The sequence below is a fragment of the Aulonocara sp. 'chitande type north' Nkhata Bay genome, linkage group LG23 (genome assembly GCF_057382095.1).
Source record: "Aulonocara sp. 'chitande type north' Nkhata Bay isolate Kocher_YH1m ecotype deep benthic linkage group LG23, A_spYH_male_GT1.1, whole genome shotgun sequence".
NCBI classification, from domain to species: Eukaryota; Metazoa; Chordata; class Actinopteri; order Cichliformes; family Cichlidae; genus Aulonocara; species Aulonocara sp. 'chitande type north' Nkhata Bay.
The window spans coordinates 3,758,686-3,781,639 of record NC_141365.1 but is presented as its reverse complement, the minus strand read 5'-3'; the positions used below and the strand labels follow the sequence as shown (position 1 = coordinate 3,781,639).

Here is a 22,954-nt window from a genome sequence, read left to right as displayed (position 1 = left end):
TATCAGAAACAATTAAACAACATTAATAAACATTAAAACAATAAGCACAACATAGATAAAAAAGACATCTTGAGTAGACTGAAATGTTACACATTCTGAGCTACGGTATGAGGACAGGTAGAAAACACAGAGATGGGCTCCGTCAGCAGACAAAGAGTACATTTCCAGACACCCTTTGAACAAAACCAGCACATTGGGATGCAGCTCTGAACACGACTGCCACTTCAGAGCACTCACAGATTAGCATTCATGCTAGTAGAGCTAACGGGGGAATTCGAGTGCCGAGCTTCTAAATATTAGCTTGAAAATACTGAGGAGTGTTTGAGAGCGGGATTAAAGACTTCCCGCTGAAAGAAAAACTGAGCACACACCAAAATGTTCCATTCTGGGTGAGTGTGCGTGCATATCTTTCTGTTTTTCTTTGATCATGCTGACCAGAAGCATGCGTTTCCCAAGATGAGACAATAATCAACCTCCGACGTGCAGCGTCTTGCACTTTAACTTAGGAAATGCTGCCATGCAAAAACTTTCTTCGGGGCTAGCAGGGGCAGGCACTGCTACAGTTTCACTGCTGACATCAGAGATGAGACCCGAAACCCTTAAAGTTCAAAGTGTCCTCTGTCAAGTTGACCCTCCCAGTCTGCTCTACGGGCTCTGATAAGAACCCGGACCCTCGTCTGGTTCAAGTGAAGTTAATACTCAGCAATTTTCTTCTGTTTTGTTTTAATCTTTGTTTTCTTCATCAAGAACCTTTAACAAAAAGGGCAAGGTCTCAAGAATGAAAGACAGAGACAGAATAAATAAAGTAATTTATGTTAATATTCTGTGTTCCCATAGAGTCTTCTTCATGCCCATGCAACAAACCGCTTGGTTCTCAATACACAGCGTGCGTACAGAGCAGGAGGTCCCCACCTGTGTTCATGCACATGCACTTCCACCAACTATGTCAAAGCAATGTTCAATCAGTTCCCAAGGACAAAAAACAAAAGCATCTATTCTGAAAGCTGGAGACCTGGACACTGAGAAAATAAGGTCACATCATTTTATTAATAACATTTTCCAGTGAAAACATCTGCTTTGCAGAGGCACAGGCGTGTATTACTGTAACGGACACACCACCCTTAATTTGGATCCTAAGTACTCCTGTTTCCATAACAACTATGTCAGCACCTCCCACCCCAGAGTGGAGCCAGTAACCATGGAGACATAGACTTCAATTAGGAGCAAATTACAGAGCAGGGGTCAGGCAGAGGATAGATAGCAGACCTTTCAGTGGACACGTACCAATAAGTCTGGAGTGGGACAGCACCTAGAACCGATTCACTCGACAACCTCTAAGTGATGTTTAACGTTTACGAGCCAGCACTGAGAGACACTCGATTTAGTCATCGTTTGTACTGACGGCACATCTGACTGTTCTACATTCTGTAGTTTTACTAGTAAGCCAAAATCTATTGCACCACATGGAAGACTAGACACACTTCTTGGCTGAAGAAGGGAACAAGAGGGAGGACGAGATAGAGAGAGGGAGGAGAGAAGGTCAGGCAGGAGAGGCTGCATACAGCACTTACTCTGAGGACATGAAGGAGGACAATGGTCCAACCTCCTTCGCCTTCTGCAGAGCATGCTTCTGGTTGAACGCTGCCTCTGCTTCCTCTTCATCCTGATCAAAAGAAGAGAAGATGAAGAGGAAATGAACAGCTGTAACATCTGTAATTGTAAATAATGGAATAAAATCAGACAGCGAAAAAGAAAGAGGGGAGCTTTTTAAAACTACTCAGCATTAATAAAGAGAGCTGGATTAAATGAGGCTTTTTTGTTATTCATGTTTTATTACCTTTGTTAGCTCTTGTGCATTGGCAAGGTTATCCACAGCAATGGCCAAGAAGACATTAAGCAAAGTGTCTGGTTACACCTGTGTTAAGGACTAACAGATGAACTCTTTGTTAAGAGACAGATGCACCACAGTACTGCAGACTGAAATCATAAAAACCACGTTGCACCTGTGCAACAGCACTGTGACAGCGACATTGTGTCCTTGTTCAAAAATGTTCAAGGTCTGACAACAATGACCATCAATGAGGGATGACTGTTGGCGCCAGATGGGTTGGTTGGATGATTTTACAAGTTGCTGATCTACTGAGATTTTCCTCCACAAACATCTCTAAGGGTTTACAGAGAATGGTCCCAAAAAATAAAAGACCTGAAATTATGCAGCGAGCAGCAGTTATCTGGAAAAAATGCCTTCTTACAGTAATACCAGTGGTCAGAGGACAATGGCCAGATTGCTTTGTGCAGTTACTCAAATAAGCACTTGCTCCAACCAAATGGCCTGTATTTATATAGCGCTTTGCTAGTCCCTAACGACCCCAAAGCGCTTTACACATCCAGTCATCCACCCATTCACACACACATTCACACACTGGTGATGGCAGCTACATTGTAGCCACAGCCACCCTGGGGCGCACTGACAGAGGCGAGGCTGCCGGACACTGGCGTCACCGGGCCCTCTGACCACCACCAGTGCACTTACCTTGGTGCACTTACCAGATGCACCAAGGTAAGTGCATCTGTGAACACACAGCATTGAACACTGAAACAGATGGGCTACAACAGCAAAAACCACGCCAGATGCCACTTCTGTCAGTTAAAAGCAGGAAATTGAGGCTACAATTTAGCATTGGCTCCCAAAACTGGACAACAGAAAATTGGAAAAACATTTCCTGGTTTGATGAGTCTTGATTTCTGCTGAGACATTTGGATGGTGGGGACAAAACACAAACAACATTAAAGCATGGATGGATCCTTCCTTCTGTTAGTGGCTCAGGAAGGTGATGCAATGGTATGGTGGATATTTTCTTTATTAGTACCAACTGAGCATCATTTAACACCAACCTTAGTATTGCTGCTAACCACCTCTTTACACAGTGTACCCATCTACTGGAGGCTGATTCCAGTAGGTTAATGCACCATGTCATGTATATAATAGTTCTTTACTTTTAATCACTTTCTAGTTAGCTGTAGGTAGTTTTTGTCCATTTGGTAAAAGAGAAATTTCCAAAAATGTAAAAAGCTTCCTCCTCCTATAGACAAAGGACAACTAGAAGGAGTTCATGAAGGACATCGAGCAGACGGTCAATATTATTGATCTGTCTGCTTCACATGTCTGTTTGTATACAGTGTCTTCCACTCTCTTAATTGGAATTCAAGAATCTAACACAAATCGATATGTTAAGCTTTACAAATGAGATCAAACGGGAGAGTGAACAATGGAAAAAATGGCTACAATTTCAGGTGCAATTAAGAAACATTAGAATAAACCTGTGTTACATAATAACAGCAGGCTGTCTGTTATTTTTAGCATGAAGGATACAGTTTCCAAAAAGGGTGAGAACTATAAAGTAGACAGAAGACCACATGCCAGACTTTACTCCACCTTGGGAGCGAATACCGTTGTACATCACCTCGTTCCAGTCCTCTCCGGTAAGGATCTGTGAAAACACACCCACAGCAGCACACAGCCATGCAGAGCTTTGCTGGTGAATCACCTCTAGGTCCACATTTATCAAAATGTATACTTAAAAGTAATTTTCCTATATATTTTGAAGCTGTGTTGAAAGTAGAAACTGGCAGGTTCATTTGCAGACCTGAAAGACGGTCATGATAGCTGCAGGGAAAGTGTCAAAGTTTGTCGGAGTGTAGTCTTCAAAGATGAACCTGTAAAAAATAAGTGACATTTACAATCAAGTACTCTGATACTGATACATTTATCCCCATGTCTGCCCAAATTTTAATTTGGACCTTTGGGATGTTACATTACTATTAGACCAGGGCTGCCCAATCCCAGTCCTCGAGAGCTACTATCCTGCAGCTTTTAGATGCATCCCTACTCCAACACAGCTGAATCAAATGGTTTGATTACCTCTTCAGCATGCCATCATGTTTGGCAAAGGCCTGATAACAAGCCATTCATTTGATTCGGGTGTGTGGGAACAAGGATGCATCTAAAAGCAGGACGGTAGCTCTCGAGGACAGGGATTGGGCACCCCTGTATTAGATCATTGTGTGAAACTGTGAGACAATCAGTGAATAATTCTCCCACTAAACCTTCCCTCACCCCGCCCCTCCCTGAGCCTGGTCTGCTGGAGGTTTCTTCCTGTTAAAAGGGAGTTCTTCCCTCCCGCTGTCGCCAAGTGCTTGCTCACAGGGGGTTGTCTCCCTATTGGAGTTTTCTCAGAATTATTGTTTACCTTTCAATATAAAACCCCTCTGGGTGGCTGGTTTTATGATTTGGTGCAAAAACAAAACAAAAACCGGAATTAAACTGTCCTTAATTTTGACAGGATGTTTGAGCCAAATTTAAAGAAATTTCCATAACAGCTGCCTGTGCAGAGGCATAAAAATCAGTCTACAAATGACAATCCAACGTATGACAGTCTGGCTAACAGACTTTTATGTTTTTGTCTTCTCAGTTTTAATTCTAGAGGCCAGTTCATCACAAGGACATGCTCGTCTACCTCAGCCAGCTCTTCATGAGGAAAAAGCTTGTGGCAAAGGGCCTTTGACTCAGGGGGAAACCAGAAACAATAGCTGTGTGTGTGTGTGTGTGTGTGTGTGTGTGTGTGTGTGTGTGTGTGTGTGTCAAATGTGAGTCTTAAATCTCTACTGAGCTCACACAGTGTCTTGGTATAATAAAAACAACTGAACAGGAGCATCTATTGCATTTATTGTCTTCTCAGTTCAGTAAATAAGGATCTACTACACCATGAAGTCTGCTTCATCCTTATTATTATGTTTGTGAACGTGAATTTACTTGAATTGAATTACTATAAAATGTGAATTTTACTTAAAGAGGTTCTATTCTCATTTTCAACTCCATATCTTTGTTCTTGAGCTCGGGCACAGCTGCTTTGCATGATTCACTGCTCAAAAATGATCCTTGTTATCTTCTGATGGGACATGACGCAGCCGGTCTGCTGATCCACAGCCTGAAGCAAGCTATTCTACTTCCTCTCCCTTAAGCCATCTTTCGTCTCATTGGCCGCCCCTCACAAACAAGGTTTCAACAGCAGACGATTGAAATGGCTATGACGTCAGAAAGCTCCATGATTGGTAAAAAACAACAGTCCGAAACAGACTGTTTAAAGCAGTCTGAAGGCTTATCTCTGGTCTCAGAGGGATTACTGTAAAATAAGCTTGATTTTAGAAACTCCTGCCATGTTTAATATGAGCTTCTATCCTTTAAAAGTATATAAATGACAGATCACGAGAAGAAGTTTTATAGGTCGACTTTAAACAAATCTATGAATCTATGTGGAGTCTTACCTTCCACCGAAGAGCTGCATGCCAAGGAGGGCAAAGACAAGGATGAAGAGAAAGAGAAGGAATATGAGGGAGATTATGGACTTCATGGAGTTCATCAGAGAGACGACCAGGTTCCTCAGAGACGCCCAGTACCTTGAAAGAGATAAAAAAGCACAGGTTTTGGATTCAGGTTTGTGCGGTCTACCACCCCATTAACGAGAACTTAAAGGGAAACATTTAAATCTAAAGAATATGTTTACAGCTGTTGGTGGAGAATGAAAAATAATGTGAAATAAATTATGAGCATATGAGAACAAAGCCTCTGTTTCTCCAGAGGAAGCTGCAAAACTGAATTTCATAAATAACCACAAGTGTCGTCTCTTTTGTCAGTGTTGATTGGGTTTGAAAAATACCAGTTTGAATGAAAAAAGAAAAAGCATCACACAGTTTAAGAGGCTCCTCATCCAGGCTAGAGGCTCAAAATGCAAAAGAAACCCTGAAACAAAACTTCCTCGAGAGGTGTTGAGTTTATATAGGATAAGATTGATTAGGAAAGCGCACAGAGATGCATCGTGGGTAATACAGGTGTATCATTTTAACAAGGATGATGATGGAGTGGAGTAAAGAAACTAAACTCGGATTATCTGTCTACTGTTAGCTCAGTGTTATTATAGAAACTATGACATCACACTATCAAACAGGTGGTTTGCTCTGTAGTTTAACATACAAGGGATTAGGGCTGGGCCATATCATACCGTTCGCGGTAATACCGGTATAATGTCAGGCAACGATAAGAAAATGAAATATGGCGATAGAGTGTGGGTAAAACACGCATGCGCAGTGCCTTTGTTTTCATACGCACACGGCGGAAAAAGCATTGCAGCGACGGAGAATGAGGGCGAAAGCAGATCGTTGAATGAAACGATGAACCTGGACTGGTTTGTAAAAATGCTGCAGCTTCACTGGTGTGGAACTGGTTTAGCTTTCGTCCGTCAGATACACAACAAAGCACTATTTTTGGTAGCGCATGCTAGCGGGCCGTCGTTATTACCGTGTTGTTTGGAAAATACGGCGCACTTAAAATCAATCCTTTGATTTTTCTGAAAGTCGACAGAGCCCCTTATAATCCCGTGTGCCTTATGTATGAACTCTGGTTGTGTTTACTGACCTCGAAACGATTTTATGTGCACGGCGCTCGAAAATCTGTCAAATGTTTCAGTACGACTTTGCTGAGCTACGAAGCCGCACCGCTTGACGGATTGTTGGAGCGTTACGGCTATCGTAGGCGGAGCCTCGCGGAGTGATACGTACTGTGCTTCAACATAATATTACCATATTGTGTGTGTATAAGCTCTTTTTAGGTTTTGTGGATATTATACATGGTTGTGCTCAGGATATGTCGGCCAGTTTCCACTGGAAACGCCTTTTGGTTAAACTGTCAGCGAGGAATTTGCATTTGCACTGTTACATTTTTATATAACTTTAATGCACATAAAAAACAGCTGCTTGTTTAAGTGAAAATACATTGGTTTGTTTTTTGCACTAATAAAGTTGTGGAGTTGTAAAGTATTTTGTCTCGTGTCAATTAAATCGGCAGTTATATCGTTATCGCAAATTTTCAAATGTATATCGTGATAAATATTTTTGGTCATATCGCCCTGCTCTACAAGGGACCCACATGTTACTAATACTGCTAGTCTTTGGTCAACAGGGAAATGCAAATAATATAAAATCTCAACAGATGGTGAAGAGTGAGGAAACCTGCAGGACTAACTTGGTGATCTTGAAGATCCTCAGCAGACGCAGTGCACGCAGGACGCTGATGCCAAAGGAAGTGCCAGGCCTGAAGAAACCCCACAGCACTTCAAAGATGCTGCCAACAATGACCTAAAGAGACATGCAAGCAAGTTACAGCGAGTTTACAAAGAGCAGCGTATTGATCAAAAAAAGGAGAAGTGGACAGATGTTACGGTCATGAAGAGGAGAGGCAAACACGGTGCAGAGACAGACGTGGAGAGAGGACTGAATTTAAAAACGCAAGCATCTGAATTTTCTTAGACACAAATAGAGGGAGGCGGAGTACTGACGCTGCAGTCGAAGCAGTTGAAGGAGGAGTGGAAATAAAGACGTGGGCCCAAGCTGTACATCTTAAGGAGCATCTCAGTCAGGAACAGAGCGAGGAACAGAAACTCTGCATAGTCTGGAAACGTAAATAGCAAAGTTATGTCAATCAGTGCTCTCCACCACCGAATGCAATGACTGAGAAGATTTAATTAATGCCTAGGTTGAATGATTAGGTTGTATTTAACTTACACTGATGGCTTCTTTTCTTGTAAATAAAACAAAGAATCGTCGTTTCATGTTTTCTATAACTGTCACTCAAGTTTGTAGTGAAGAGCTGTCGTTTTTATTAGCTACAGCCTCTTTTTTTCTTAGTTGTAGATTTGTACGTTTTCATTATTTGGAGCAAAGTCAACCTTTGCTTTTAAAACTGGACAGTGAAAGATTTCAAGCCGGACAAATGACTGACTTCCTGAGCATGTCTCATGTTGCAAAATGCTACCACAATGAGTTGTGACTCACAGAGAAAGTTGGAGAGCCATAAGGGTTGGTTATGGTGAACAATGGCTACACACAGTGTGTTGAGAGCCACAAGGCCGAGCACAGTCCAGTAGAAAGTCTGTGTCTTCACCATGCGGCGGATGGAGATGCGCAGGAGACGTTCCTTACGGCGGAAATATGCCGTCGGACCTCGCTTAGTGCTCCGGATACTCGTTCTGGTCATGGGGATGCCTTTGGGGGGGGGGACAGGGAGACAAACTGCGGTCGAATAGATCCAGTGTAGCATGTTCCCACTCTGAGTCTTAGAAAAATTGCAGCAGGGCTCAGCGTGCACCTGCTGTTGTTTGACTTTCTGTGCCCATATGTCTGAGCCTTTGCGCACTCCCACTCACCCACAGAGGAGATGTCACCATATTGTTCCTCCCCTGGTTGCCCTTGACGCACCACATCCATGCCTCTCCTCTTGATGGTGGTGGCTCGCTTCAACACTGCAGACAGAGCAGAAATGTAAAACAACCTGTTCAAGCTGCACGTGTCAAATTTGAGAAATGACACTGAGGGCAGCGACACAAGGCTGATTCTGGGTGAATGTGGCCAGAAAACAGAATTAACTTTTTGCTATAGTACTGAATATTTTGAGTAGAGGAATTCTTAACAACACCCTTAAACTGCCTTGTGCATAACCACCCTCATATTTTTAAAAAACAACGTCCATAGTTGGACCAAGGCATTATGCAAGTATGCAATGAAAAGAATGAAAATAAATGATGAGAAGAAATCAAAGTGAGAGTAAAATGCATGTCAAGCTACAGTCTGTGAAGTTTCAGCTAAAAGGGCAAATTCAGCTCAATAACGCTGCAGCTAAATGAGACAAAAATGATCATTTAATGTTGGTGCAATGATCCAAAAAGCTGAATGCAAATCTTCGGATGCTTCTTCATCATGGCAAACCATGCTCCGAGGCTGCTTAACAGTCCATGCATTCCTCTTTTTTGAGCCGTTACCGAGTGCTCCCGTACAGCACAAGCACACACACGGCGTGCAGCGCACACATGCTGGAAGTGGACGTGATGAGCCTGCTTTGACCTTTTTCACTGATGGATGTGTTTATGATTACCTTTTCATCTTATCCTACCCCTTCACACACCTTTCCTCTGTGTTGTGATTTCTGAATCTACTTGCAGGCAATATTTGCTTGGGGACTTTTTAATAAACCACTGACCAAACGTGCACGCACACACGCAGACACACACACAGCAGTGTTTTCTAATGGCAGACCAGACTCTAGCAGACAGAGTCCTGCCAAAACACACACGCTCAGTCACACATCCATACGGCTGCATTTTGAGACTGGTGGTTGCTAAGGCAACTGCTGTGCACCACCTTTCTTTTTAATCAAAGCTATAAGAGCATCTGCATTTATTGTTATCACAGCAGCTGCAGCCGCTGTGTGTTTCTGCTACAGGTTAGTGTTGCACAATTAAATGTAACCACTGTGTCTTTGTAGAACAGGGGTGGGCAACTCCAGGCCTCAAGTGCCAGTCCTGCAGGTTTTAGATCCTTGTTGTTCTTGATCCAACACAGCTGATTCAAATGGCTAAATTTCCTCCTCAACATGTCATGAAGTTCTCCAGAGGCCTGGGAATGAACTAATCATTTGATTCAGGTGTGCTGACCCAGGGTGATATCTAAAACCTGGAGAGTCGGGCCTGGAGTTGCCCACCCCTGTTGTAGAAGAACATCCTTGAAGGATTTTCTTTCCTTTCTCTAAGAGTTTGTTTCTCTGCTTATTAGTGGCCGCACATGTGTGTGTTTGTGCTTGTGTGTGGTAAAATGGGGTAAGAAGTGGGTTACGCAAAGTGCAGAAGAGAGAACGGTTCTCACCATAGACACCACCTGTACTCCACTCTGGGAGCCTCCTGAGAGCTGCCAATCAATCAACATTTAATAAAATGCTAGTGCAGCGAGTAAAGGTCACAGTAGTGTTGAGAGGGTCAGAGTCAGAGGAGCACTAAGCTATCCGTTGGGCACTGTATCTAATGACAAGCTTCACACTATCAGTGCTCTCTGTGTGGCAATTGTTGAGACAGATGATATGATACGAGTAATTTCTACAAATGCACGACAGCATCCTGAACTTCTACACTGTGCTGCGTACTTAGAAGTAGATATAAAGATGGGTTCCCACCTATTTAATGTGAGCCTAAGGCTAAAGTCAGCTCGGTACATTTTCATAATGACATAATGGCATAAAAAGATGTTTTGTGGTACATCCTGATCCCCTGATATTCTTCAGGATCTAATAATACATCACAGCATCATTTAAGGCTTTGACAAGAAAGCTCAGCCAACCTTTTCCTCATTTTACTTTGTGCATGCAAACTTATTGATCTTAACAAAGCATTATGTTTACCATGAGCACTAACTTAATTTATTAGTATTATTATTTTTACAGGTATTTGGTAACCAGCTATTAACTACAGCAATTTGCATTTTCAGATGCCGATGGTGCTCAAGTCAGGTGATCATCAAAACTGGTGAGCTACATTTGAGCATAGACTGCATGTATATAAAAGACGGACACACACTGATTCTTGAAGTCCTGTTTTGAAACCTCAAAATGAGCGTTTTAGGCCATCTTTGTCTCTTTAAATCAGACGTGACGAGCAAATGGAGCGCTGCGCGCTAATACAGCAGTGCCTCGTTTTTTAACTTGCAGTTGAGTCCATATATAACAGGAGGTCATACAGCAAGAATGTAGAGTCTGTCTTAAGGATAAAGGATTTACGGCACTGCGTTTGTGTTCGTATTTGCCTAAGTTCAACTTTGCTGACTACTGATTGCTGTCACCAGCCTGGAGTGTCACAAACAACCAGTCTGTGAGCTGCTGCTGCCTGTGCTGTCATTGGTTCTTCAGCCAGCTGCAGCGTGGAGCAAAATTACAACAAACGAAAAGCTTAAATGAAATGAGCGTAACAAACAATCACCACAGCAGTTTTCTAATCCCTGATGTTGTCAGCCAGTCAGCATCGTCCTTGGTGAGCTGCATGCTGTTTTCTTTCTGTCTTTTGTTTTTTGAGGACCGCACACAAACAACTCTGTGTAGGTAAATACCTACACAAACGCACACAAACGCAGTATTGTAAATCCTGCATCATATAATCGGACTACTTTTTGCAATCAGATGAGTTTAAAAAGAATGCACGTCAAAGGTCATCGGTTTTCAGATCAAGAGGTCATGTCCATCTCTTATATTTATGCTTTTGAGATATTTCTGAGTAAATGCTAACTCAGCATAGCAACAGTTAAGAAGCATGTCATTATTTTATTCATAAACCGAAACATATACAAACTGAAACTTTGACTGGATGCTGGCAATGAAAAATCAGAGGATTACTAAAGTTATTAGGAGTTATTCATAAGCAAGAATAAAGTCATTATCACAATGAACAGTCTGGATCAGCTTGAGCCACAATAGAAGCCAAAAATGAACAAACACAATGAAAAGAAATACATTTCACTGGAAAGACTTCTTATTCCTATGTCTGAATCTTAAACAGTGTGTGCCAATCTAAAGCCGATCCGCAGTGCAAAAAATAATAGCATACATTTTTTAAAGCATATCTGCCAGCATGAACTAAGATAGGATGTACTGCAATAGCAGGAAAAACAAAGATCCCTGTTGACTTACCATCAAGGGCAGAAGGTCCTGGATTTTTATTCTCCTCTGCAAGCATAACTTCCTCTATAAAAAAAAAAGTATGGTCAGAACTGAGCAGCTGATGGTTCACATGAAGGAGCTCTATCGCCATCTGTTGTGATGTATTTACAGCGTTTTTGTTGCAAAACGTAACGCTTATATGTTGCATCGAATACCTCCCATGGTTCACAACTGACAGGATTATAGAAGATGAAAGAAATGATTATTTTTATTTCTCATTGAGGAAAAGTTCATCTGTGACTGGGACTAAAGCCACCTGCTCTGTCGATCCAGGCCCGATAGCCGTTGAGCTCCCTCTCAATCTGCTGCTGGCGTCTCAGCTTCATGAAGGCTCTGCGATTTTCAACTCTCTCTCTCTCCTTGGCGAATTCTCTGCAGAAGCAAACAGATGAGGCACACTTTTAAAGGCCACAGGGATGCAGTATTCCTCTCGAAGAAAAAGCTATTGTTGTCTTGAACTTAATCTCTTCTCTCTCCCTGTGGAGATAATGACAATGGATCGTGAACTGACCTTTCTGTAAAACTAATTAACTTGCATAGACAGCGCCTAGTGAAACGGTTTGAGTTGGCAGCAGCTAGTTTGTCAGTAATTCTATTTATCGGTGAACAAAGCAAGTCTAAGTCATCTTAAATCAACAAACAAACCGAGCTGGCTGTATGGCTGCAGCCCATCTCAGGGAACGACGAGCCCAACACAGGTGTAGAACAGCAGAGCCCTAAACCTGCGTCTGTTAGCAAACTACACAGTAACTCTAATGTAGTGTGTAGACTGACCAAACGCTTACTTGAACCAGGAAGATGTCATTTTAATTTCATTTTCTATTCTAAATCTTTAATTTGGCTGTTTGCTGATGACACTTCTTCTAGCTCACAACTATTTGATAGAGGACGAGAAATGAAAAAGCCAGTGAATTTAAAAAAAGAAAAAAGAAAAATCCCCTTAAATTTACATCAGTGTTGGAACAGGCTGAACCCACGACAGATTAAAATGTCAGTGGACCTACCCAGAGAGGACTCCCAACACCAGGTTCAGGACAAAAAAGGAGCCGATGATGATTAGAGGGATGAAGTAAAGCCAGTTCCATCTGGGGCCCAAGGCATCGTCGGTCTGAAATATATATATATATATAAAAATCTTAGCTAGTTCAAGACAGCTTGGAGCATGACCCATGCTGCCACAGGAAAAGACAGCAGAAAGACACAGGTGTAAGGTTCAGGTCTGCAGGCAAGGAACCGATACAGATACTGTGTCCATAGATCTGTGGGGGTTATTCTCTTGGACATCATTAGATAACACGTTGTTTCTTTATTTTATAGCACCAGGACCTAAGCATGACAACACAACTGCTGTTTATTCAAGTGGCTTTAGTTTTTGTGTACACAGCGCAGGTGCATATTTCTCTTAAACCCCAGGACGTCTTCACTGTCCGCAGATCATTTTCAGCAGCACAGTAGCGCTGATGTCATCCTTTTCTGTCCTCTGTCGGTCCTCACTCATCGGTAAAGCTCATTCACCATCACTTTAGACGACATAATGCAATCAGTCTGGCAAATCGTATGCCTCCATCCATCTCAATAAAAACTGAAAGAGCAGGCAGCTGACCGCAAATTGCACCCTGGCACAGCAGCGTGCGTTTTGCTTTACTGAGATAAAAGCAAAAGCATACAAGCAAAAATGAACAATTAAAGGCTGTGCATGTCATGCATCCGTTCTTTTAGTGTTCTTCATATTGAAGAAAAACACAAACTGTCCTGCTCGCCATTGTTTTTATTCAATTACTAACTGAATAAAAATAATGGTAAGTGGGACACATAACAGAAGTTAGAGTCATTATTTATAGATTAAACTTTTGAGACAGCTCACAACACTCACAGGAGGTCCAGAGGTCTTAAAATGGCAGGATGAGAACTAAGGAAAACCAACGTAGCTCTTTGCAATCATCTCCTACTAACATATTCCCCCATATTCTCCATCCGCAGCTAAACTACATCAGAGGTCGCAAACATCCACTTAGCAGTCATTAACATCCTGCAGCTAAAGCTGCTTTCTGTTCATTGAGGTTAATGGAGTCTGAATTGTAACAAACTACTGCTATGCTTTAATAATTTGCAGCGATCCAGCAAAATACTATGAATGGCAGAGCCGTGCATGTTAGCTGTCTTACATTGTAGAGTACAGTGGTCCATCCTTCCATGGTGATACACTGGAAGACGGTGAGTACAGCAAACAGGATGTTGTCAAACTGCGTGATGCCATCATTGGGCCCGATCCAGGTATCGTTGCAGGTGTATTTGGCGGGACATTTACGCACGCCACACGGAAACTCGACCTCAGATGAGTCCATAGTCTCATTTTCTGAAGAGAGAGATGAAAAGTGAGAAAAACAGACCCACAGTAAGACAAGTGAAAGTGAAAAACCAGATCTGGTCCACTTTAGGATTTAGCATGAAACGCTTAAACCAATCAATGTCCACTTTCTAGTAATCTGACCACAAAATACTCGAGTATGTCTGTGTTATCAAACTGTCCATTCAGCTCGTGTGTGACAGGAGCTGCTCGGAGGTTAATGATACCTATGAATGTACAATGAGCCATTGTGCCAGCCTGCATTGTTGGGTTTAATTACACAGAAGAGGGTTTGGTTTGATCACATCTCCAGGTGCAGCCTAGTATGGTGTGTGTCTGTGCCCATGTGTGTATGCATTTGTGATTATGAGTACAGAGCTACTACCTAAAGAAGTGCATAAACATGCATGAGACTGCTGTACACAAACATAACTTATCCATGAGACAATGTCGTCTCTTTGACATTCAAAGATGAACTCTGAGCGTCTGTACCCAGGATCCCAGGCTTCGGGATGCAGCTGTAGTGGAGTTTGCCGCTGTAAAACTCTAAACCGATGATGGCGAACATGAGGATCGCAAAAAAGAGTAGCAGACCGATCTGTAGCAGAGGGACCATGGCCTTCATTATAGACTTCAAGACTATCTGCAGACCTGGAGGGAGAGCGCACGCACGCACACACACACACACACACACACACACACACACACACACACACACACACACACACACACACACACACACACACACACACACACACACACACACACACACAATTTAAATGAATCAGCTGAAGCTTCTCATAAAATCCTTTAGAACTTCTTTTTAGTGAAAAATCGCTACAAAGTGAAAAGTGTTGCAAATTTGTTGACATAAATTATGTTTGAAAGAAGGAGGTTATGCTTCTGCTGTTGTTTGTGTGTGTGTGCATGTAGCTCTTTGTATTTGTAAACATAATAAAACTAATAAAACTTCCCATATGAAAAAGAAATAGTAAAAACTTACATGATTTACTCATGAAAGTGGCCACTTTCTCATTACTTTCATACATTGTTTTAGTAAGTATCCAAAACATACAAGTTTCATTATATAATTTTTCAAGGGATCTTATATCTGTTTTCACTCTTGTATGCTTTTCATACAAGTTTCACACAAGACAGATACAAACTTTATAAGATTGATATATATCTTTTCCATATGGGTTTGTACGGGTGTTGAGTGCTAACCCTTATGCTGATACCAAATATCAGTATTTGCCAATAACGGGGTTGCTTTTATTTTGCCACTTGCTTAAGCTTACCCATTAATCCTCTTTATCACACGCAGCCTGCGCATACATAGATCCAGATGAAAAGGACAACAACGGCACATTGATTTAGTATAAGTGAAACTCACTGGGGATGCCCGAGACCAGCTTGAGAGGTCGAAGTACTCGCACAGCTCTCAACGTCCTCAAGTCCACTGAGATGTTCATGTGTGCCCCTGCTGCAGCCAGGATCCTTAACGAGCAAACGCGTGTGCATGTGTAAACCCACACAAACAGAAGACAAAGAGAAAGAACAGGACTGTCACTGTTTCGCAGATGCACATTAATACCACAATTTCATGCTCTGTAGGCTGCGCGGAGCCGTGTCGAAAAATAAAAACACGAGGCCGGCGCGCACAGTGTCGGAGGACGGCTGCAGCGCTTAGATAGCGACTGTGATGACGAGAGGGTCTCCGGCAGGCGAAGAACACAGAGGAGAAACAACAACAATGATTATTTGGGGGACTTTTGGCTCTTTCCCTCTGTGTGGGAGGACGGCCGTGACAACTGCTATTTAGGGGGAGAACAAAGAAAGCAGCTCCATCAGGAGAAGGCAGGACACCCTCAGGCTGCAGGGACGCGAAGCTCGCGGACACACATGTGGACACGCACACGTTACAAACACGCCAGCCTTTTATGCTCTACACAAAGCCCTTCACAGGTCTCATTTTCACTTTGTTTGTCTTGTTTTCTCTCTAAAAAACACCTCTGTGGCCTTCAGTCCTCAAAATGACAAGAAAGAAAAAAAGTCGTGTCTGGTGATCTCACCCCTGGTCTCTCATTAGTCTGCCCTCCTGCTTCCCCTTTCTCTCTATCCTCATATCTTGCCCTTCATCCCTAAACCTCTCCCTCCCTCCTCTCCCCTTCTATCTGCCATTCAACCACCTTCCCAATTATACTCCACCTCTGATTCATTCTGTTTTTACGTTGTCCACCGACCTGAGCACTTATTTATTCCACTTTCACCTCGATGCCTGCAGAGTGGGAGGCAGAGAAGGATGAAGAAGTGAGGTATAAACAAAAGAAAAGCAGTGCAAGGGGAGTAGACGATAGGTTCGCTAAGGGAAGAGTGATACAGCATTTTATTTCAGGACCGTACTTATGACCAAAAAGTAAAGACATAGACGAGCTAAGCAAACTGATAGGTGGATTATCACAGGTGATTTATGGTATCATCTTTATGTGCAGTAATTTGCTCAACGGTAATTGCATACTTGATTATCACACAGCTAGAAACGCAGCATCACAGACCCAATTACATTTCTGTGATCGAGTGGTGAGAATTAGTTCGGTCTGTACTGTTAGAAGACAAGGAGTGTCATTTGATTTAATTATGAAAAGAAAGAAAAAAGATAAAGAGATGGGGGACGAGGAGACGAGAGAAGGATTAAAATAGCTCCCCGTCATCCACGCAGATATAGAAATAGAACTGCATTCACACCTGAAGCCACTCCCTCCTCATCCCAGCCTCAACAGCTCACTAACACGCTGATTATTCCTGTTTTCTCTCGTCTCCTTCCCTCCTTTTAATCCAACCACTCGCTCCCTCCTGACACCGCCGTCATTTCATCCTCGACCTCCCTCATCTTTCCATCTTTCTTCAGACCATCAGTCCTGACTGCTCTTTAACTGTTATGGCGATGAAGGCTCTAAAAATGGCTTTCTCATTCAGTCCGCTGATATTCAGAGGACGTCCCAGGCTCCGTTTTGCAGCAACAACCATTTGCAGAAGTTAGATTGTGTTCTGGGACTTTGGTGCAACCACAGTTAGAAAAGTCCAAAACCATTTTGGGGTAAAAGTTTTTGCTTGTTTGTTAGATTTTGAGACAACATTTCTAAATAACATGTTATAGCCATACTAAGCATACTGGTAGTTACTGCTAAAGCCTACCAATACACAAATAAATGACTCATAGTATGAAAATGGATTGAGGCCATTAGAGCGAAGGCTCAGATGTATAGAAGCTTCCTCTGCTAAAAAAAATTTAAAAAATGCCATCTGAGAGTCAATATTTTGGGTAATAAATAGACATATCAGCACCAAATTAAACTATATGTTATTAGATTTATTAGGAAAAAAATATATACACATATTTATCTAATGAAATGTTGCAGAAACATGCTTTCACTAACAATTCCCTCTGTCCCACAGCCTGCTATACTCATTACTGTTACAGACATATTGCACATTACAGCCGTCTGGCCATTGGCACCACCTACGTGATGGACATGAGGAAGGTGAAGGTTGGCCTCAGAGAGTGGCAGATTTAAATCAGCCAAGGGAAGCACAACACATGGCCGATTTGGCTCAAAGAAGGAGTTTGGCACCTCCCGGTTGACTTCCTTCTCGGTAATGCAGGAATATTCATTTTTAGTGGTATTAGTCACCATTTTATTCATGAACACCATGAAGTGGTCCAGAGTTATAGGATGAAACAAAACAAACACAAATAAGTGTTGGTTATTCTGCAGTTTCTTTTATTTTTTCAATAGATTTCCAAATAAAATTCATTCGGGAGCCTTTCACAGGGCTAGCCACACCCACAACTGAAGGGGGTCCTATGGCAACAAGGGGGTTTGGGTTACCCTTGTAATAAATCTTTAGACAACCTAACCGATCTCAGGGACGGCTCGAAGCTCAAAGGTGACTGGTGTTTCTGAAAATGAATAAAGTCGCTTTTAGTCACTGGGATCTGTCAGACAGAAAAACGTGTCCGTTCACTCTGAGCATGTCTGCGAGCGTTATATGAGACGCACTGTAGTGAACTTAGCCGATGGCCTGGTCAGAGTTGTCAGCCATGATAAGTGAGTAACAATGACATACCCTGCAGAGGTGACAGCTCCCCGCTGCGTGACAAATCTGGCGTGACAGCTGTCGTGGCGTGATACTGATAACGTCGTGGCTTATGCTCCGTGTCGCTGTTGAGCTGTTAACGAATGTGATGTGAGCGCACCTGGATATTGTAACGACATTAATTACCGGTCTGCAGCTTTTGAGTCACAGGATCAGTTTTGTGTGTTAAAATAAGGATTCAAATTATATTCCAGCAGAAGAAAATCCTCTTTGATTTTTCTTCAATGATTGATTGTGTGTTATGGAATAACTTTAAACGTGTACAACACATTGTGACAGGGCGTGGTCTGCGGTGCTGCTGCAGGGACGGTGGACGCACCTGCACGGCATCCGCAATCACGCCTCTGTGCGGACTGACGTCATGCTGTTGGAGTGTCGGCTGAGCTGGAAAGCTGCGAGCGTGTGATTGTGTACGGCAACCGTGAGCATGTCATCAGGTCTGCCGTGGACTCTGTTACACACACAGTAATCCATATTGTATTTGCTCATTGTAACGTGTCATTATCTGACGCTGCAACACCTCTAACAGTATTCAGAGAGCCATCGCTCACTTACAGCGTTTCCATTTCTCCAAAATGAACCTTTGCAACAGCAAGAGCATGAAAATCAAAGGTGTTACAAGGAACATTAACATGACTTTAATGATTTCCTTTCATTAAAACCCCACAGCGCATCCATGCAGGTGTTTTCACTTATGCTGACTGATGAAAGCTCTTTTAAGGACTGTGTGGGCGTCTACCAGTCGGGCTTGATGGACATGTGAGTTTTGTAGCACCTGTTAGGATAGGTACACTGTTATCATTTTATTAGTGCTTGACAGTTTTGTTACATTACATTTGTAACACTGTTATAGTTAAAAAAAAAAGCAAAACAATACAGGTGTAATTAGCATGTTAACTAAAAACACCTGTGTGGGTCTGTGGGGGCCTTTAGTGCCTCAAGCAAGCACGCACAATATGGCACCACAGAGCCCGGTTACTCGGTGATTAGCACTGTTATTTACATCTGTATTTATCCTTCTGACTGAAAGTTTCTGCCATTTAAAAGAAGAACGATGGGTCTATGGTTTTATTTGAAATCATTTACTCATAGCTGGCACATTTTTAGAATTTTTGTTCAGTAAGTTAACTATAAAAATCACTCTGCGCTGATAAAACGAGTGCTTGAAGGACACAAATTTAAACTATCCCTAAATCTGATTTTTAGATTAACTGATTAATTCAGGTAAACTACAGTTAATTTTGCATTATTTTCTATACATTGCCAGGATTTGAGATTATCATCAGTTTTTACTTCAAGTCAGCCAAGATCAGTGACAGTCGCAGAGAATTTTATAAAAGTCATAAAACTCCTAAACGAGGAGGATGAATGATGGTGCCATATAAGGTCTCTGGGAGAAAAGACAAAGAAAATACAGTTAATTTCTTTTCATTATTTTTAGGCAATACCTCTTTTCCCCTAAAAATCCTTTATAATCAAAGTGTATTTTTCAGTGGTGCTTCTCCGTTACATGCCTCGCATGAAACTATTTGCTCAGAACACATGGGCTGAAGTAAGATATGCATTTGTAATCATTACAGAAAGAAAGAACAAAAACCTTTAGAGCCAAGTGCCACAAACTAGCTATGCCCACAAAGGAAGACAGAGATAATCTGACAAAGACTCTAAAGAAGACCAGACTATTTATACCCATGAAGGTAATCAGGGAATTGGCTCCAGGAAGGTAATGACACACAGGTCTGAATAATAACCACAAAACTGCTGAGGAAGTAAAACTGAAAACAAGACACCAGAGAGACATGCTGACCAGAGCGAAGCAGGAAGAAGGAAGAATAAGTGGATAACTACTAACTAAGAAACACAGAAACACGATCTAACTGCACAGTGGGAATGTTTGATTTTTTTAATGTTTTATTTTGAAGGTTAGATCTTTGTGTGGCTTTCGTGTTGGTACTTCCTACTCCTGTTAGTGTTTGATGTAGTTTACGTGTTCCTTATGACCTTTTTGTGCACGTCTGACTCCGTGCAAGTGCAAACTGGATTTTCTGTTTGGGTCGAAATGTTGATTTATCATCATGGGTAATAAGGAGGAGTTGGAAATTACTCTTTATGCCAGTGTAGGATGCTCCGTGTCCACTATTCTCCCTATTGGACAACACTAATAATAATAATAATAATAATAATAATAATAATGATAATGGATTGCATTTATATAGCACTTTTCGAGACCCCCAAAGTGCTTTACAATTCCACTTTTCCTTCACTCTCACATTCACACACTGGTGGAGGCAGCTGCAGTTGCAGCCACAGCTGCCCTGGGGAAGACTGACAGAAGCGAGGCTGCCATATCGCGCCATCGGCCCCTCTGGCCAACACCAGTAGGCAGTAGGTGAAGTGCCTTGCCCAAGGACACAACGACAAAGACAGACAGATCGAACCGGCAACCTTCCGGTTACAAGATGAGCTTCCCAACCCCCTGACCCACGGCTGCCCCACTACATAGTGGCAACCTCTAAACAGTCCGCTCCATAGTGAGGAGTGACTGATTTTGGACACAGCCACATCCTAAAGTCAACTGAAGGACCTCTGTAATGCTGAGGGATACAGAATAGCCGTGATTGCCTTTACTTCCACGACAGAGACCAATAGCGCGTACGGCACACAGTCATCATGTTTCATGTGTACAAATTCCAGTAGATTGCATCAGGCGGAGAGACTCCAGCAGCACTACACAGGGAAACATAGCACGAGGTGAAGCTAAGGAAACTGGATAATAAACAATAAAAATTAATCAAAGATTAAGATACTGAAGGTGTTTTGTTGCCATTTTGCTCTTTGTAGGGGTTTTAAACATTACTCAAGAACAAATAGTTAAGAAGGCACACTGGCTACTGGAAATGAGCAGATTTATTGCAACAGATGCTGTGATTTTATTTTATTGTCACAGTTAATTATTGAATTATTTTGTCACTGCTGGTTATGCAGTTGCTATTTTCTAACGCTTCAAGCTGTATAATCACTTTGTTCCAAATGATCTCTCCCTCTTTCGTCTCCTGGAATGAACCTGGGAATTTGTCAGAAGAGGCTTCAACTAAGTTCACGCAGTACAATACAGTGCACACATGAGAACTCTTGCACCGAGATAGAAAGCTTTGTCTCAGCAGGAAGACTAACACCATATTTTGTGCATTACACTAAATGTTGAAAGAATAGCTTAATTAAAACTAGCATCTTAAAGTAAGACCCAACTGCCGTCCCAGCAAATATCCTCCCAGCTGATGTGTCCATGAGCACGAGTCTTAATCTTTGTGAAAACTCTAACAATAGAGAAACAATTTTTCACTTACAGTACAACACAGTCCTATAAATGCAATCCATTATTATTATTATTATTATTATTATTACTATTATTATTATTACTACTTGTGGAAGGAAGAAACAGCTGAGTGTGATTTTTAAAAAACATACATCACAGGGTTCCTGTTTAGGGAGATGTAAGATTCTGCAGGACAATCAATTAAAACCGCTGCTCTCACAGTGTGGTGGGTGGTGTGTGCAGAAGAAGGAATTGCATGAAAAAACTCCTACAGTGCTGCTCTGGTTGGTTTAGTTGATATAAGCCTCTGTGCCTCCCACAGTGTACTCACTCATTTTTAACTCCCCCCCTCATTTGTCCTTTTTATTCTCTTTCCTCCTCACCGAAAAACAGCAGGAACCCCAAACGCACACATAAGAAACACAATTTGTTGTGCAAGATCGGACGGACGGACAGAGGGGTGGGTGGAAGGAAGGAAGGAAGGAAGGTAGGTCAAATGCAACTATTCCTTAAATCAACAGCCTGAGATACTGGCCTGGGTTTATCAGCCTGCATATTGGTTTATATGTCAGTTAGCTAAATGTTTGCTCTTTGGCCAGAATGAATAATAAATATGGGTAAATGATTCAGTAGCCATCTGTTAGAAGTCAGAGAAAGTGAGAGAGAGTGAATGAAGGAGAGATGTTAATTTAGCTCATTGGAGACATGAGTCACCAACACTTTTTACATCACACACTCACATACACCTGTTATAAATGACTATCATTTAATTCACAAGGAGGTCATAAAGGGAAAGTTTTGAGTATCAGTAGATGCTGGTAAAATTGATTAAAATCACACCATCAATGAGAAGTATTGATGGTGTACAAAAACGTCTTATGCAGCAAAAACACTTCTATGCTTCTACACTTCTTTAATAGGTCCACCTCACTGGTACCCGGTTGAACCCCATCAACAAGGTGCTGGAAACATGAATGTGGTTTTGGTCTATTCTGACATAATAACATCGCACAGTTCCTCAGATTTGTCGACTGCACATCCGTGATGCACCTGCCCTATTTCACACAGCACAAATGTGCTCTCCTGGATTCAGATCTGATGCTCGTGGAGGTCATTTGAGTTCAGCGAATAAAAAACACTGTGAACACGAGCCTCTGTTCTGATGCTGATGCTAGTCTATAAAGCTCTGAATGGTTTAGGACCAAAATACATCAGTGACCTCCTGACCCAGTATGAACCTTCCAGATCCCTCAGGTCATCTGGATCCGGTCTTTTATCAGTTCCCAGAGTCAGAACCAGACACGGAGAAGCTGCATTCAGCTTTTATGCTCCTTATATCTGGAACAAACTCCCAGAAAGCCTCAGATCAGCTGAAACACTCAGTTTATTTAAATCCAGGTTGAAGACTCACCTGTTCTCAGCTGCATTTGAATAAAGCACCAAATCCACACTTTAAGCTTAAATTTCAAAACTTACATTTAACTACTGATTTTATCTACTGTTCTGATTTTATCTGTTTTGTTTGTTTGTTTGTTAATTAGTTTGT

At 42.0% G+C, this 22,954-nt stretch overlaps 1 protein-coding gene across 1 annotated transcript in view; it reads right to left on the bottom strand.

Moving 5' to 3' along the window:
• Positions 1–22,954, bottom strand: part of cacna1ea (calcium channel, voltage-dependent, R type, alpha 1E subunit a) — a 116,959-nt gene that overhangs the window by 27,070 nt on the left and 66,935 nt on the right. Inside the window, exons 7-22 of the mRNA XM_086282292.1 lie at positions 15,328–15,431; positions 14,427–14,585; positions 13,753–13,943; positions 12,592–12,695; positions 11,844–11,959; positions 11,558–11,611; positions 9,751–9,792; positions 8,259–8,354; positions 7,888–8,097; positions 7,392–7,504; positions 7,079–7,191; positions 5,326–5,457; positions 3,648–3,717; positions 3,374–3,491; positions 1,838–1,905; positions 1,572–1,663 (exon numbers count right to left, since the gene is read on the bottom strand). Coding sequence (XP_086138418.1) covers positions 1,572–1,663; positions 1,838–1,905; positions 3,374–3,491; positions 3,648–3,717; positions 5,326–5,457; positions 7,079–7,191; positions 7,392–7,504; positions 7,888–8,097; positions 8,259–8,354; positions 9,751–9,792; positions 11,558–11,611; positions 11,844–11,959; positions 12,592–12,695; positions 13,753–13,943; positions 14,427–14,585; positions 15,328–15,431 — 1,782 coding nt within the window. The remainder of the gene's footprint in view (positions 1–1,571; positions 1,664–1,837; positions 1,906–3,373; positions 3,492–3,647; positions 3,718–5,325; positions 5,458–7,078; positions 7,192–7,391; positions 7,505–7,887; positions 8,098–8,258; positions 8,355–9,750; positions 9,793–11,557; positions 11,612–11,843; positions 11,960–12,591; positions 12,696–13,752; positions 13,944–14,426; positions 14,586–15,327; positions 15,432–22,954) is intronic.